The sequence below is a fragment of the Mustela lutreola genome, chromosome 16 (genome assembly GCF_030435805.1).
Source record: "Mustela lutreola isolate mMusLut2 chromosome 16, mMusLut2.pri, whole genome shotgun sequence".
In the NCBI taxonomy this organism is placed as follows: Eukaryota; Metazoa; Chordata; class Mammalia; order Carnivora; family Mustelidae; genus Mustela; species Mustela lutreola.
In genome coordinates this window covers 35,747,118-35,764,058 of record NC_081305.1, presented here as the reverse complement: position 1 = coordinate 35,764,058, position 16,941 = coordinate 35,747,118, and the positions used below count along the sequence as shown (strand labels likewise).

At 46.7% G+C, this 16,941-nt stretch overlaps 1 protein-coding gene across 4 annotated transcripts in view; it reads right to left on the bottom strand.

Annotated features, from left to right (window-relative positions):
* The window catches only part of MYLK3 (myosin light chain kinase 3), a 46,092-nt gene that overhangs the window by 8,262 nt on the left and 20,889 nt on the right, over positions 1–16,941 (bottom strand). For 3 of the 4 annotated variants that reach the window (XM_059150866.1, XM_059150864.1, XM_059150863.1), the window contains exons 4-9: positions 13,037–13,479; positions 9,663–9,768; positions 9,079–9,172; positions 8,549–8,658; positions 7,468–7,609; positions 4,385–4,455 (exon numbers count right to left, since the gene is read on the bottom strand). In XM_059150866.1, the coding sequence (XP_059006849.1) occupies positions 4,385–4,455; positions 7,468–7,609; positions 8,549–8,658; positions 9,079–9,172; positions 9,663–9,768; positions 13,037–13,479 (966 nt within the window). Of the gene's footprint in view, positions 1–1,936; positions 2,772–4,384; positions 4,456–7,467; positions 7,610–8,548; positions 8,659–9,078; positions 9,173–9,662; positions 9,769–13,036; positions 13,480–16,941 lie in introns of those variants that run through there. The other variant, XM_059150865.1, reaches the window with a different exon arrangement.

The window sequence follows — 16,941 nt, the reverse complement described above, 5'->3', positions numbered from 1 at the left end:
CATCCTGTGTCCTGTGACTTTGTCACTCACTCGCCCCACCCCACTGACACTGGCTCGGCCACGTGAGATGCAGGGGGTATGATAGCGGGGCCCATCCAAGCTAGACCGTTATAGCTTGCCTCCTGGTTCCTCCGCCGCCACCATGAGGAGAGAATGGGAGACACATAGAGCAGCTCTGCCCTCACTGACCTGCGTCTTAGATCCAAGCCCGAGTCCCCTTGGTGGTCAGGAATCAGTGATTCCCAACCACTGGCCCATGGGTAAATGTTTAACAACCAGCTATCTGATTAAGAAAAAAAAAAAAAAAAAAGGTCCTGATTTGCAGCATTTGCCATTTGTAGTGGTATAAATACTGATTTAATGATGGCCGATTTCAAACATGATGAATGTCTGGATGCAGAGCTGGGAAGCGACGTGCTGTAGCGCGCCATCCCATGGTCTTTCAACAAGCACCAATAATTGCAGGAGCAGTAAAATAATTAGGAAGTGATAACGTTTGAAAATATAAGTTCTTTAATTGTAAGTTCATACAATTTAATCGTTAATTAATGGTACATTTTAACAACTGTTTACAAGATTCCTTATCTTGAGCGGCTATGAGTGGGTCCAGCATACCACACCCCAGATGACTCGCAAATGAGTGGATGAGAATAAATGACAGCTTTAAGCCTCTGCAGTTTGGGGGGTTTGTCACACAGCAGTACTGTGGCAGTTAACTAACACCAAAGCTGTTTCAATATATCCACCAAGACCTCCTCTCCAAATTCCTAAGGCACTCTGTGACCATAGGGTCACATATGAGTTTGCAGCCTCACGGAGGCTGGGGCAGGCACTTCCTTGCCCTGCCAAAGAATCTGATGAAATAGGTTTGTATTTCAATCTGAGTACCGGACTGGTAGTCAGGAAGCCTAACCCTGCACCCAACATTCTGGAGACCAAACTTTAACAAGATACTTCCTATCCTGCCCCCATCCTTGACCCATAGGCCCCTACTTAGACCCACTGATGGGTCTCACTGCCCACTGGTATAACACTGGTCCCTCTGGCTGGATGTTCTGGCCTCTGAGGATCTGTGTGTGCCAACCCCCCAGACCCTCACCCCTGCCTACATGATGGTGGCCATCCCCAGACTGTACACCTCAGCATCTTTAATAGCTCCACCCAGAAATACCACTTTACTTCCTACAGTTTGTATTCTAGGGGGAAATTGGCTTTTCCTTCTTCTCTACAAACACTGCTTCTTCTGGCATATAAAATAGGCTCTCTCAACCTGCACATTCCCCCCACAGATTCCTCCTCTTAGAAGGACATGCAGGCCAATCTGGCAAAATCCAACTTGCCAAATAATCCTTTTGCCCAATGGCCAGGTTGCCAGACTGCTAAGGCTGTTTCCGATGTTTTCCTTTTACCTCCAGCTGGAGCCAGTGCCTCTGTCAGCCCATCTCTGCTGAGTGTGGTTTCCTGAGCACCATGTGTTTTAGACACCGGCATTTCCCCCGTGCCCAGCAGTTTCACGTGGGTGGCCTTCTCTTCAGTGTGGTTCCCCGTGTTTATTGTCTTGAACTTGCCTTGCCCTCCGCCTTTGGGCCATCAGCAAAATTATTGTCATCGATGCCTTTGACCAGGTTAATGAATTTATCTGACAGTTTGAGATGGACTGCCTGAGAGTTTGGGGATAGATTTGGACTAACATGTTTGGTAGGCTGTCCTACAACCTTTTTCACCTCCCCACTAGGTAACTCGATGCCTGATAGGATAATGTTCAGTTTCTTAGCAGGACATTCAGGACTCCCTAGTAACACCCTCATCTTCACTGTATCTGCCTCCCCCCCCGTCCCACCCCAGCTCCTCCCTTCCTGTGCGGGCCTGGTGTACATCCTCTACCAGCCCCCATCACCCACACCCCCCACCACCACTCCCACCTCCACCACCATGTGCTGGAGCTGGTTCTCAAGAGTACAGGAGTGTACATCTCCTCCCAATCTGCATTCAGTGATGTTGTGTTGGTAGGTTGAACTCAGCTGCAATTAGCAAAGGCTACAAGTCGAACCCCATCTCCATCCAGCCCCCACCCCCCCAGAGCTGATAAATCTTTGCCAGCATACTACTGCCTGCAGATAACAACCCTCCCTTCCAGCTGCTCAGAGAAGACTTCCCAGAATCCAGTTGCCTCAACTGGTAAATCCTTGCTCTGAATTCAGTTTGTCACTGTAAATACTCATTTGGCAATCGGACATCTGGCAGTTGGGAGGGTACCACATACACACTGTGGGAGGCTGTGCATTCTCAGTTTGCCCCACTTACGTGAGCGTTGGTTCCTGGAAGGGCAATGTTTTGTGGCTCTCCAAAGGGCTATGATACATAAACAGATACAAAGGACAACTGCAGCATTTACTTCCATGAGAAGGGAGCCTGATGCTTAGGAAAGAAATGTCGAAAAAGACACTTTGGAAGGCAAGCAATGATAATAATAAAATAGATTCAGAGACATTGCTATAGCATATAAGAACGCAAGCATATAAGATGTCTCCCAACTTGATAAGACGTTATTTAGGAAAATATTAAGTAATTTTTTACATCATGGATTGAATGTGATTTTGAAGCATTTGGGTTGGGGGCTTTGGCATACCGTTCATGAAAAACAGTACACAGTGTAATAGGGATCCTAAAGGTACAGTAGGAATATATGAACTTTCCTCTGCTGTTAACTCTCACAACATCACCCTTGGCCTCATCCATCATGTTGGCATTGAAAAATGCATCTTTTGCGCCTGCAAAAGAAGCAAAGTTATCACTTCACCAATGGGGAGGGACCTAGGAAGATGCCACTGTGGTTTTGACTACTACTTCTGGGAGGCAGGTCTGGACAGCAGAGACTGAGCTCAGGCAAATGGCTCTGTCTCCGCGGGGACAAGGTTTTGCTTTCTTCCCCTGTGGTGGATGGAGTGGAGGACACTGTTAGGTTTATAAAGGGGCAAAAACAACTTCTTTGTGGTAAATGTTTAGCAGGATGAGAGAAAATTTGAAGAGTTGAAAATTCAGGTGCACTGTGGAGACCTAACTAGAAAATATATGATTCCCAGAGAAATGTGATTCCTGGTAGAAATAGAATTCTGGAGGAAGTAGACTGTGGGTGCTTAAAGGTTTGGGGGACAGCCCTACCCAACGCCATTGTTAGGAACCCGTATACCCAGCTGTGTGTGCCCGGGGCCAGAGTGTTCATCACACATTTGACTGGACAAGATCTTAAAAGTACTTATGGATAAACCATCCTTCACTAGGCTCTAGGCATTTTAAGGGATTTTAAGATGTTTTTTAAGTTACATGTTTACTTTGTGTAGTCAAACTGGAGAACCTAGCCACCCTTCTAGGCTGGGTCTGCCCTGTTGACATATTATTCCATTTAACCTTCAAAACTGCCCCATGTTAGCAGGCATTTCATTTTATCATCATTTTACCAAGATTTAACTCAGTCTTGAGAGGCCCAGAACCACTCAGCTGGACACCAGCCTACACTAGGACATACGCGTCCTCTTATTTAAACTACTCACTTCCCAGAGGGCAGGGATGGTTCTGGATACCTCATACAGCTCAGCACATCCTAGCTCCAGGTTCTATTCAGGGATGAATAGAACTGATCTGACACCCCCACCCCCTGCACCCATGCAGTGGTCCTCTTTTAACCTGTCACATGCTCTCTGTTCAGACAGGGGGATTGAAATAAAATGAATCCTACAGCCTTTTAAGGAGAAGCAGAGTCTGAAGCATGAAGCCACACCCCCACCCCCCTGGCTAGTAACAAGGCCTATCTCTGCACAATCAAAGTCTACCAGCCTGTCAGGGACAGAGGTTTCTGTGTCAGTTCCAAAACTCAAAAATCAGAGAGGATGAATACCCAACTTTTATATCAACATGGATGGGACTGGAAGAGCTCATGCTGAGTGAAATAAGTCAAGCAGGGAGAGTCAATTATCATATGGTTTCACTTACTTGTGGAGCATAAGGAATAATATGGAGGACATGGGGAGAAGGAGAGGAGAAATGAGTTGGGGGAAATCAGAGTGGGGAGATGAACCATGAGAGACTGTGGACTCAGAAAAAAAACGGAGGGTTTTGGAGGGGAGAGGGGTGGGGGGATGGGAGAGGCTAGTGGTAGGTATTAAGGGGGGCATGTATTGCATGGAGCACTGGGTGTGGTGCATAAACAATGAATCTTGGAACACTGAAAAGAAATAAAATTTTAAAAAATGAAAAAAAAATAAAAATAATGCTAGCACGCTAAAAAAAAAAAAAAAAAAGGCTGAACTGTGGGTAACCACATCCAAAAGAGCCACAAGCAGTCCCCCAGGAGTTTTGTCAAAGTGCCAAAATATAACTTTCTTACCTTCTGGCCAGCCCAAAGTCAATGATCTTAATTTGATGTCCTGTCTGACTGACACACAGTATGTTCTCCGGCTGGGAAAGAAAGAGAGGTCTGCTTAGCTCAATCAGCAGCCAAGAAGGTGCGCAACTCCCACACTTACGTCAACAGGCCTCAGATTCCCAGCTTCAAAGAGAATGAATGGGTCAGGACAGTGCTCCTACAGGAAAATGTAGATCACAAAAACGAAGTGGACTGATGTGAGACAATAAGGAGTGGTATGGATTGTAGGGAACTGGGGGACTTCTGCCCTGTGTAAAGCAGCTCCAGCCACTGGTCACCATGCAGGAATGCAGGCCCAGTTGCTCAAGAGAAGCCAGAGTATATATCTTTATGTGAAAATTCCATGCTTTTAAATATTGACAACTCCAGTTTAAACATACGTCCATGTGCGGGAGTTAAGTAGAACACCTTTGTGATGCAGGCTTGACCTATAGGCTGCTTGTTTGAGAATGCTGGCCTGGGGTCATGGTTCTAAACCCTGGCTTTCCTTTAGAATGATTGGGCAAACTCTCAAAAGTCCCATGGTCTAGGCTCCAACCCTGACTAATTATATCACTGAATCTCAGGGATAGGGACCAAAGCTTCAGTAGTCTGTTCAAGGAGATCAGAGCTGCTCAACGTCAGTCTCCCATTTTGTGGTGATAGCTGTGACCCATGGGATGGAGGTGGTGGTCTTGACAGGCCTCTCCTCTCAAGTTCTTCAGATCAGCTCTGAGGCCCAGAGGGAGAGTGGAATGGTGCTTGCTGCTTTTGCAAAGCAAATTTGGATGGGATGGGGGCGGGTGCACGTGGAGGATTTATGGTAGAACAGCTCTGGAAACCCAGGGCCTAGTAGATGAGGTCTAGGGGTCTATTATCTAGGTCTGTGTCCCTAGGTGAGTCCCTTCTCATTCCTGAAACCTCAGTGTTTCTGTCTATAAAATGGGAATGATAACCACTTCCTGCCTTCCTCCTGGGAAGGTATGAGAATCAAATCACATAACATGTATGAAAACACCGTACGGCTTTCAAAGAAAATACCAGGTTCTGTTTTGCCCAACAGAAGGTGTTATTGTTATTTATGGTACAATGGAGTCATACAAGTTCTCAGATAGGAGCAGGAGAACGGTAATTTAAAGTCTCCACGTCTTCTTTATAAAGTCTAGAACAACACTGCCTGATAGAACCATAATGTGTAAACTACATATATAATTTACAAAATTTTCTAGTAACCACAATAAAAAGGTAAAAAGAAATTAGTGAACTTAATTTTTATAACAGCATTATTGAAATATAAATAATAATATATATAATAATGATGCTATCATAAAATTCATCATTTTAACGTGTGAGATTCTACAGGTTTTAGTGTATTCAGAGAGTTACGTAATGATTTTCACTATCTTATTTTAGAACATTTTTATCTCTTCCAAAAGAACACAACTCATACCCATCTGCAGTCACTCTCCATTCTCTCCATTCTCTCTCATTCTCTCTTATAACTACTAACCTATTTTCTGTCTCTTTGGATTTGCCTATTCTGGACATTTCATATAAAGGAATCATACAAACACCAACCTTTTTGCACCTGACTTCTCTCATTTAGCACCATGTCCTTCAAGTTCATCCATATTGTAGTATGTAACAGTATCTCCCTTATTCCTTTTCAGAGCTGAATAATATTCCATTGTATGGATATACCGTATTTGTTTACCTGTTCATCTGCTAGAGAATATTCAGGTTGTTTTCACTTTGGGACTATTATGCATAATGCTGCTAAGAACATTTATGTACAAGTTTTGGTGTCGACTTATGTTTTTGATATTCTTGAGCACATACCTGGAAGTAAAATTACCAGGTCATGTGGTAACTCTGCATTTAACATTTTAGGAACTGCCAAACTGGTTTCTAAAGTGGATGCACAATTTTACAATCTCATCAACAATGTATGAGAGTTCCAGGGTGCCTGAGTGGCTCAGTTGGTTAAGCAACTGCCTTCGGCTCAGGTCATGATCCTGGAGCCCCGGGATCAAGTCCCACATTGGGCTCCCTCCTTGGCAGGGAGTCTGCTTCTCCCTCTGACCTCTCACGTCTCATGGTCTTTCTCTCTCATTCTCTCTCTCTCTCAAATAAGTAAATAAAATCTTTAAAAAAAAAAAAAAAGTATGAGAGTTCCAATTTCTCCACATCATAGCCAACACTTCTTATTGTCTGTCAGTTTTATTTTTTATTTTAGCTTAGTCTAATGGGTGTGAAACAGTATCTCACCGTAGTTTTGATTTGTATTTCTCTAATGACTAATGATGTTGTGAATTTTTTCATGTACTTATTGTTCATTTGTATATCTTTATTGGATAAATGTCTATTTAAATCCTTTGCCCATTCTAAAATTTGTCTTTCAATTACTGAGTTGTAAGATCTCTTTACATATTACAGATACAAGTCCCTTATCAGAGATATTGTTTGGAAATATTTCTCCCATTCTGTGGGCTGTCATTTCACTTTCATGATGATATCCCTTGAAGCACAAAGGCTTTTAATTTTGATTAAGTCTAATTTATCCATTTTTCTTTTCTAGCTTTTGCTTTTGAGTCATTTCTAAGAAATCACTGCCTAATAATACAAGGTCACAAAGATTTAATCCTATGTTTTCTTCTAACGATTTTATAATTTTAGGTCTTACATTTAAGTCACAATCCATTTTTTGTGTATAGTATCAGTGTATTATTTTGCATGTGGGTGCAAGCATGGTGTCCATTGAAAAGATTATCCTTTCCTCATTGAATCGTTTTCAAAAAATTAATTGGCCACAAATATAAAGTTTTGGTACTGGACTTTCAGTTGTATACAATTGAGTTATCTATTCATCCTCATACATATAACCCATTGTTTTTGTTGCTGTAGCTTAGCTGTAAATTTTGAAATTGGGAAATGTGCATCCTTCAACTTTGTTCTTCTTTCTCAAGATTGTTTTTTGCTGTTTTGCCACAGAAGAGCAGGAACCCTATCCCTGCCCCCCCACCCCGGCACCACCACCACCACCGCAAGCCCAGGTGGAGCCTTACCTTGAGGTCCAGGTGCAGGATGTAGTGTTGATGAAGGTAATGCACCCCCTCACAGATCTGCTTGGTGAACAAGATCACATCCAGTTCGGTCAGCTGGTACTTCTCCTCTGTGATCCGGTCAAAGAGTTCACCCCCATCCACACTGCCAGGACAAAGAGAGAGACAAGCACTGGCCTAAGGAAGGCTCTCAGAGGAGTTGTCCACTCTTATCACCAAGAGTCAAAAGAGGCCAACCCAGAAAAGCCTGAAGCCACTGTCATCTTGGATTTCATGGAGATCTTTGTTCTAGGCCTATTCCCAGCTCAGAGGGCAGGAGGTAAAAAGGAATTGATGGGCCAAAAGGAAGACTGGGAATTGTCTTCAGTGTTGATAATCCAGGCTCGCTCTGGATACTCTAAGTCAAGGTAATAAACTCATTTGCCTACAGGAGCCAATTAGTACTTACATGGCAAGAACCCAAATCGAGCAAAAAAGACCAGATCTGAGTCAAAAGTTTCTATAAAATACAGCCCCTTAGTCTATCTTTGTTTTTCACGCATGGTAGAGACATGACATGACAAACCTTACCAGAAGGAAAATAGCAACACAAGCACAAAAATAAATGGCCTCTGAGCCCCTGGCCTCAGCTTCAGGGGTAATTGGGAATGGTGGGGACTGGGACAAATGAGACACTGGTTGCCCTGTCTACAAAGGTCAGCCATTAGGAGCTCTAGCACACCATTTCTAGCTGGAAACACAGGTCTAGAATTACTAGTTCTTTCACATTTTTAAGAAAAAACAAGATAGCTGGGTTTCCATGTGAAATTTCCCAATTTCCAATTGCTAACACCTGAATCAAAATTACTGAAAACTGTAGGCCAAACTGACATATATCTGAGTGAGTGAGTCAGGTTTACTGCTGGTTTACAGCAAATGGCTTTGTCCTCCATGCTCCATATTGGAGGTGATGATATTCCCTACATAACCCAGAGAGGGCAAGGGGAAGAGGAAGGGAGAATTTTGCCTAGAACTATTGCTCCAAGCCCCAGTCCTGAGTCCTGGCCCACAGAGAAGTCACTACTCCATCTCCCAAGATACTCACTACTCCATGACGAGTGTACAGCTGTTCTTGCTCTCAAAGGCATCATAGAGCTGGATCAAGTTCACATGGCTGAGCTGGTTCATGATGTTGACCTCATTCTTCACATCCTCCTTGCAGAGTTAGACAGGAGAGGAGATTCCAAGAAATGGGTCAGAAAGATGAGCCAGCTGTGCCTCCCAGGACACATGCATGCCCACTTCCTCCTTTTCTGCTCTCACATCAGGTCTCCAACTCATGACCCAAACCAGTTCTTAAAACAGAAGGGACTTAACTTCAATCCCCCATTCCACAGATAGGGAACCTGAGACCCAAGAAGGAAGCTTGGAAGTCCAGAGGGACCCTGCTGCCCAGGGTATGAGGTGATGTGTTGAGCAGAGTGTGGGAATCATGGAAAAGAGACAGGGAAGTTGACAGGGTTCCTGATCAGCATTCAGGGGTCTGGGGAAGCATGGGGCCAGGGAGCCAAGAAGGAAGTATAGGAGCCCCGAACATGGCCCAAGGTACTAGCTGGCCCAGGGCAGATGCCTCACCCGGTCCTTGGCACTCTTCACTTTGATGATCTTGGCTGCCAGCGAGAGCCCTGTGGACTTCTCTGTGCACCTGTGGACCTGGCCAAACCGGCCCCTGCAGAGACATGATGGTAAGGCAGGCTGAGAGCCCAAGGTGAGCCATCCTGTATCTCTGGCTTTCTGGTCCTGCCCTTTGTTCATAAACACCATGGGGATTACCCTGCACCCCGGAGGCACTATAACCATTACCCCTACACCATATGGGTTATTCTCAAACCTAGAGAAGATCTTCACCCTATTGTAAGTGGTGTATACCATACCCCAGGGAACTACTGCCCTCACTCCACACCACCCAGACCGCCCTACCACCTCCAGCATATGGCTCCCGCCCATGCCCATATACCATGTGTGCTCCCCTGCACTCACCCACTCTCTGTAGGCTAGCCAGTCACTAGCATGCTCTGCACTCTATCCCACCCCGGGCCTTGGCTCTCAACCAACCCCCTCCCGAGAAGCATCCAGCAGCATGCCAGCTCAGGTGTCCAAGTGTCTCTGCCCCCAATCCCTCCTGCTCCTGCCCCTCATCAAAGCAGAAGCCCACCTACCCTCCCAAGACATCATGCTGACACACTGTGTAACCTGCCGAGGTCGAGGTCTCCTTGACACTCACCACCCGGTGTTCAAAGGGGGCTGGTGGGGCTGGGCTGTCATCTGTTTGGGAGACAATAGGATGTGAGCCTCTAAGTGCAGCCTCCTCCACTCAGCCACCTGCTTGGGTCAAGTGACAAGCCCCTCGCCCTTCTCAAGGATCACCTCATTGAATCACCCATATGGCAGAGGAGCTAGCTGAATTTCAGAGAGGTGAGGTGACTGGCCCCATGGGCACACAGTGAGTCAGTGACAGACGGGAGTCAAACCCAAATCTCTCGTCACCTACAGTGGTGCTCTTTGCAAAGTGGAGAAGCTCTACCCAGTCTGTTCACTGACGTTGAGAGGGGATACAGGGTGGATCTGTGCAGCCAGCAGGAAACGGAAGGCACCCTTGAACAGGGTGATCAAGCAGAATTTAATGATGGAACTATATTTGAAGGCACAGGCTGCAGACCCCCGCCAGGGTGGTGTGACAGGGAGGCAGCTGGAGAAATAAACACGCTCCCTTCCACCCTCCCTCCCTGGGCACCTTCTGATCTCACAGGGCAAACAGACCTCAAGGTAGCCCACAGCGGGGTCAGCTTCGGGGGAGGTGGGCTGTGTAAGTCAAAAGAGCCAAGGACAAGGATGCCCCCCAGAGATGGAAGCCACAGACGATGGACCCCGCTGACCGTGGACTAAAGCTAAGACTCAAAAGACTATGAGTTTATTGTTGCTCCTATTGTTACCTGTTTGTGTATTGTTGCTCCTATGTTACCTGTTTATGTAAAGTATCGGTGGGAAATTAGATGAACGGAATTAGGAAAAATGGAAAAGGTTCTACAAAGCGGTGAATGGCTAACTCCTCACCCGACCGTGCTTTAACCTTACATTAGTAACCCTAACGTTACTTTTTGGCTCCTGCATTATAAACGTCCTAATGTCATTTGTAAATGTTAGTCTTACATGCTCAATATAACCCCTTACAACAGAACATAGAACTGGCTGAAAAGTCAAAGATTTGACTAATCTCCAAAGAAAGGGGGGGAATGCAAGGGCCTACTTAGCCAGAGGAAGCCGTTTTGTTGTTTATGCAGTGAACTTAGATTGACCCTATGCTGTAAACGTAGATTGACCCTATGCTGTAAACCCTGTAGATTGACCCTGCTCCTCCCAGAGGAACTTACTTGCAAAGCCCAGATAAAAGGGCAGGTCAGGCCAGGTGGAGACATCTAAACAGTGGAGCGTGCATACTGTCTTCCTAGCTACCAGGGAGAGTGGGCCCTGCCTTTTGGGCGCCAATTCTGACCAAGGTGATAGGCTAGGGTAAATTGTAATCTCATTGGCCACCTGTGTGTAGCCAGGCTCAACCACATGGCCTTTGCTCTATAAAAGCTAGTCTGTGAGGTGGGGAAGGGTCACCTCTTTGTAAGAGACGGCCCTGACCAGTCAGTTTGATTCTCGACACTTGGCGCAAAATAAAGTTTTGCTTGACCTTCGCTTTGTATCAGTCTCGTTCCTTTGACCATGGACCCAACAGGCTGGAAGTGGACAGTGGGCCTAGAGGGGAAACCGAGGACACCAACATTTGGAAAAATAAAAATAGTCTAAGTTTTCAGGAAAAATCTTGCACTTCAGAGGTAGTATGAACCTAGAAATGTTGCCTGAAATAAAGGACTAAAACAGAACCAAACACAATGACTTGAGCTGGTTTGCATATTAAGGATTGGGCGACTCCATGGCAGGCAGTCAGCAGCTTGCGTTGGGTTTCTCTGGGCTTGTTATGGTTCACTCAGAGTGTTCCACCTATAACTCTCCTGCCTCTGAAACCATATACCTACCCTGCCATGAAACCACGGCTATTTGCTCTTAGTTCATCTTTTTTTTTTTTTTTTTTAAGATTTTATTTATTTATTTGACAGAGATCACAAGTAGGCAGAGAGGCAGGCAGAGAGAGAGAGAGAGAGGGAGGGAAGCAGGCTCCCCACTGAGCAGAGAGCCTGATGTGGGGCTCAATCCCAGGACCCTGGGATCATGACCTGAGCCCAAGGCAGAGGCTTCAACCCACTGAGCTACCCAGGTGCCCCGCTCTTAGTTCATCTTAATAAAAGCAGTTTTTGCTCCCCAAAGTAGAAGCTTGAATTTGCCTGGAGAGAATATTGTTCCTTCCTTTTTGTATCTGCAAAAGCAAGCCCTGAGCCCCGGATCACAAAGGTAACAAGTATGGGCTGTTGCTCCTGCTACTGCTGTTTTCCTGGGATCTAGAAAGTCTGAGAGAGCCTGGATGCTGAGTGTGTGCCACAGAGATTCCAAATCTAGAATTTGGCTTGAAGTTTCCTTTGCTGCGCACTACGGGCCTTCTGTTCTGAGGGGCCGTAGAGCCACAAGGTTTGCACACAGGTTCTGAAGCCAGACAGGGCAGCACTGTCTCCGTGGCCCTGAGCGTGTTCCTTGACTTCCCGTGTGTTTCCATTTATCCCCCCTCCACCAGCCCATGAGGGGAAACACCAGCACAAAGGCACGTGGCTTGGTACACTGAGAACCCTAAGTTCACATTGGCTTTATCACCACCCCAAGCCCCAGAAAGGACTCTGGAGTCTCCGCCTGGTTTCAGTGGTGTTTTAGGAGTGAAAGGAGGCCTTTGTCCACACTTGGACTGAGTCATACAGGTGAAGAGGAAGCAGCTGGAGATGTCACTATGACAGGGCAACTGCAGAGCCCAGAAGTGGCAAGGGGCCCCGGCATGACCTGCAGAACACACAGCCCTTCCTTGGGGACTTCCTGAAATCCCAGGGCAGGAAATCAGCCTTCCTGCCGCCACATGGGATGAGGGCTCAGACCAAGGAGAGTGTGTCCGTAAGGGCTGGAGGAGTTGAGGACACTTGGGTCACAAGAGCACAAGGATCCGTCCCACCACCACTGGGACAGAAAGCAGGTCAGCAGCCCCAGCACACCCTTCTGTACCCCAGGACGAGAACTCACTCACTGGGTGCGGTGGCAAATATTGACATCAGTTAATAGATGTTAACATCAGTTAACATCTATTAACATAGATTTTTTTTAGCAGGATCCTTCCCTGGCTCAATCCAGAATGCCACCCATGGTGGAGAGTTCAGTCAGGCTGGTGGCTTTGAGAAATCCACATGGGTTCCTTCCTCCCCTACTGTTATAGCCACCCCAAACTCAGCCCACTGCATCTCCAGGCCTTGTTCTCCAGCCCCAGCAGGTACTGGTAGGCTATTCTAAGTCTTAGGCTCTCCCAGACCTCTCTGGAAGCTGCAGGAAGGCACCCTAGGAGTAGGCCCCCAAACTCACTCACCTTGGGGCACCCAGCAATGGGTTCACTTACCCAGAACCACACTCCCAGCTTCAGCTCCAAGGGGCGACCTCCTTCCTGCTTCAGCACCTCCGGCTGTGCAGTCCTTCCCGGGTTCAGGATTTCCTGCTCCCATGCCTTTGTCCTGCTGCCAGCCTGTGGCTCCAGCATCACTTCCTCTGTCCCTCCTGGCCCCGCTTGGTCCCGTGGTGGACTCAGCCCCAGGCCCCTGCTCCTCCTCTGTCTTTACTCTCTCGTGGCTGCTCTGTTTCTGCAGTGGGGAAATCTTGCTGGCTCCTTTCGGGATCTGTTCTTCTGAATTGGTTGCAGGGGTCTGGGGCGTGGGCCCAGATGGGTCCTGCTCACCTGGATGGGCAGCTGTGGGAGCCTCCACAGGCGGCGTGGGTCTGAGGCTGTCCCCTCTTGTCACAAGCATCTCCCCAGGGTTATCTGTCTCCTGTACATGAATGGAGATCCTGGGGCAGAGAAAAAATACGGCCTTAAAAGCAAGGACTTTCAAGTCACCCCGACCTGGGTTCAGATGCCTGCTGCTGCCCCTCAATGATCATGGCTTATTGGCCTCAGTTTCTCATCTGGAAAAAGGGCCCTTGCATTAATTATAATAGTAAGGTAAGTTGTGTTTAGAACCAGCAGACCCCAATACCTGACTACCTCTGCCCTGACCGGACACCAGGGAGAGGCTGGATTCAGTGAGATGGTACTCTCTGCTCTCAGGATTGTAGGGGATAAGCAGCCAAGGAAGGCTGAAGTAACCTGTGATGGACGCTGGTGGGCACCAGATGTCTATGAAGGCCTTAGAAACCTGCTTCGGCCCCAGGAGGACTGTGGCCTGGAGGCAGGATACCTGGGCTCCCCTCTCTAGACCTCAATCTCCCTTTCAGTTAAGTGAAGAAAGCGTGAACTAAGACAACTATCCCACGGGAAACCCCAGGTCAGGCATATTTTATTAAAATCAGGCAAGAGCGGGGGCCCAGGGTGGCTCAGTTGTTAAACATCCAACACTTGATTTTAGCTCAGGTCATTATCTCAGGGTTGTGGGATCAAGGCCTGTGTGAGGTTTCCCCAGTCAGTGGGGAGTCTGCTTACAACACTCTGCTTCACCTCTTCGACCTCAACCGCAGCAACTTCTTCCTAGGAACATCGCCAAAGGCAAGGGAAGCAAGGGCAACTATTGGGACTTCATCAAGATCAAAAGCTTTTGCACAGCAAAGGAAACAGTTAACAAAACCAAAAGACAACTGACAGAATGGGAGAAGATAGTTGCAAACGACATATCAGATAAAGGGCTAGTATCCAAAAATCTATAAAGAACTTAGCAAACTCAACACCCAAAGAACAAATAATCCAATCAAGAAATGGACAGAGGACGTGAACAGACATTTCTGCAAAGAAGACATCCAGATGGCCAACAGACACATGAAAAAGTGCTCCACATCACTCGGCATCAGGGAAATACAAATCAAAACCACAATGAGATATCACCTCACACCAGTCAGAATGGCTAAAATTAACAAGTCGGGAAATGACAGATGCTGGCGAGGATGCGGAGAAAGGGGAACCCTCCTACACTGTTGGTGGGAATGCAAGCTGGTGCAACCACTCTGGAAAACAGCATGGAGGTGCCTCAAAAAGTTGAAAATAGAGCTACCCTATGACCCAGCAATTGCACTACTAGGTATTTACCCTAAAGATACAAATGAAGTGATCCGAAGAGGCACATGTGCCCGAATGTTTATAGCAGCAATGTCCACAATAGCCAAACTATGGAAAGAACCTAGATGTCCATCAACAGATGAATGGATAAAGAAGATGTGGTATATATACACAATGGAATACTATGCAGCCATCAAAAGAAATGAAATCTTGCCATTTGTGATGACATGGCAAGATGGAACTAGAGGGTATTATGCTTAGCGAAATAAGTCAATCAGAGAAAGACAATTATCATATGACATCCCTAATATGAGGAAGCTGAGAGGCAACATGAGAGGTTTGGGGGGTAGGAAAAGAATAAATGAAACAAGATGGGGTCTGGAGGGAGACAAACCATAAGAGACTCTTAATGTCACAAAACAAACTGAGGGTTGCTGGGGGGAGGGCAGTAGGGAGAGGGTGGTGGGTTATGGACATTGGGGAAGGTATGTGCTATGAAGTGTGTAAACCTGGTGATTCACAGACCTGTACCTGCTAATAATATATTATATGTTAGTAAAAAAATTTAAAAATTAAAAAAAAAAACCACTCTGCCTCTTCCTCTGCCCCTCCCCCCACTCTCTCTCTCTCTCTCCCTCCCAGATAAATAAATAAATAAATAAATAAATAAATAAAATCTTTTTTTAAAAATCATCAACTAGTCATAGAGACTAGACTTCTCGTTTCTCTTGAACAAATAGGTCTGGCTGTGTTGGGCATGTCTGCATAACCGAGAAGCAGCTCCCATTCCTGACAGACCCTGCTGTACCCTGGCAACGCCCCTGGGTCCACTTCACATCCATTTTCATTACCCAGACGTTGCGACATTGGGTTTGGAACCCCAGCTAGAGGTCGGGAAGGCCTTCTGAGCCCTGATGATGTTCAGAGGAAAGGACTTGACCCTGGGAGCCATTAACCCCCAGGGTTTAACACTCCCTCTCAGAGTTGCCCCTGCTGTGACTGCTCTTTACAACCCCACTCCTGGGGTCTATGTGAATTGGGGTGGGGGTGAGGAGGTGAGTGTCTGGCATGGACTGAGTCTCACAAGGGAGCCCAGCAGCCTCCTCTCTGGTCTTAGCTCTGGACCGTGTTGCGGGACAACTTTGGACAAGGCCAGCATCAGCTCCCTCTTCTGTCAAACAGAGACATTAATAACTCACAGGAGTGCTGAGAAGCCACGAAGCGGGGAAAGCCCCAAGGGTCCCAAAATGAGGCTCAAGACGGTGCAGCTGCTATGGAAAACCCGCTGATGGTTCCTCAAAAATGTAAAAATTGGACTACCCTATGACCCAGCAATTTCACTTCTTTAAAAAAGTATCTAGAAGAATTTATAACACAGTCTCAAAGAGATAACTTGTACACCTGTGTTCATAGCAGCATTGTTCACAACAACCAAATGTGGAAGCACCACATGTCCACCGAGGGATGAATGGATAAGCAAAATGTATAATATCCATACAATGGAACATTATTCAGCCTTAAAGAGGAAGGAAATCCTGTTACATGCCACCACCTGGGTGAACCTTAAGGACATTATGCTAAGTGAAATAAGCCAGTCACAAAAAAAAAAAAAAAAAAGGAAAGAAAAATCCTGAGTCCATTTGTACAATTCCACTTATATGCAGTACCTACAGTAGTCAAATTCCGAGGCAGAAAGTGTAGTGGTGGTGGCCAGATCTGGGGGATGGGCAAGATGGGAGTTGTTTGATGGTTACAGATTTTCAGATTTGTATCATGAAAGATATTCAACCCTCCTGCACTGTACACTTACAAACGGTTCAGTTGGTAAATGTTACTTTATGTGTTTTTTCACCATGATGACCAAAAAAAAAAAAAAAAAGTGAGGCTTTTCCCCAGACGTTGAAGGCCCAGCCGCCTCCCTGAGCTGCAGCCAGTCTTCTGAAAGCAGCACCTACTCCTGGATGCCCCTGACTCAGTACAAGCCTGTCCACAGCCAGCCTTGGGCAGGAGGCAGCCGAAGCCACACACCCTGCAGCCCTGCACCCCTTGGGAGGAGTGAGTGTGGGTTGGTGATGACAGGGTAGGTGCGAAGGGTGGCATCCAAGCCTGGCTCGGGTCTCGTCTCTGCTGAGGGCCATGGGAACTGCAGGAAGCCAGTTGCTGGAAGAGTATCCAGGTGGTCAGGTGACCGGCTGATGAAGCCAAGAGTCACTGCTGTCCCACTTGGTCTTCACACCGAGCAGGGCATGGGATGACCCCAACGC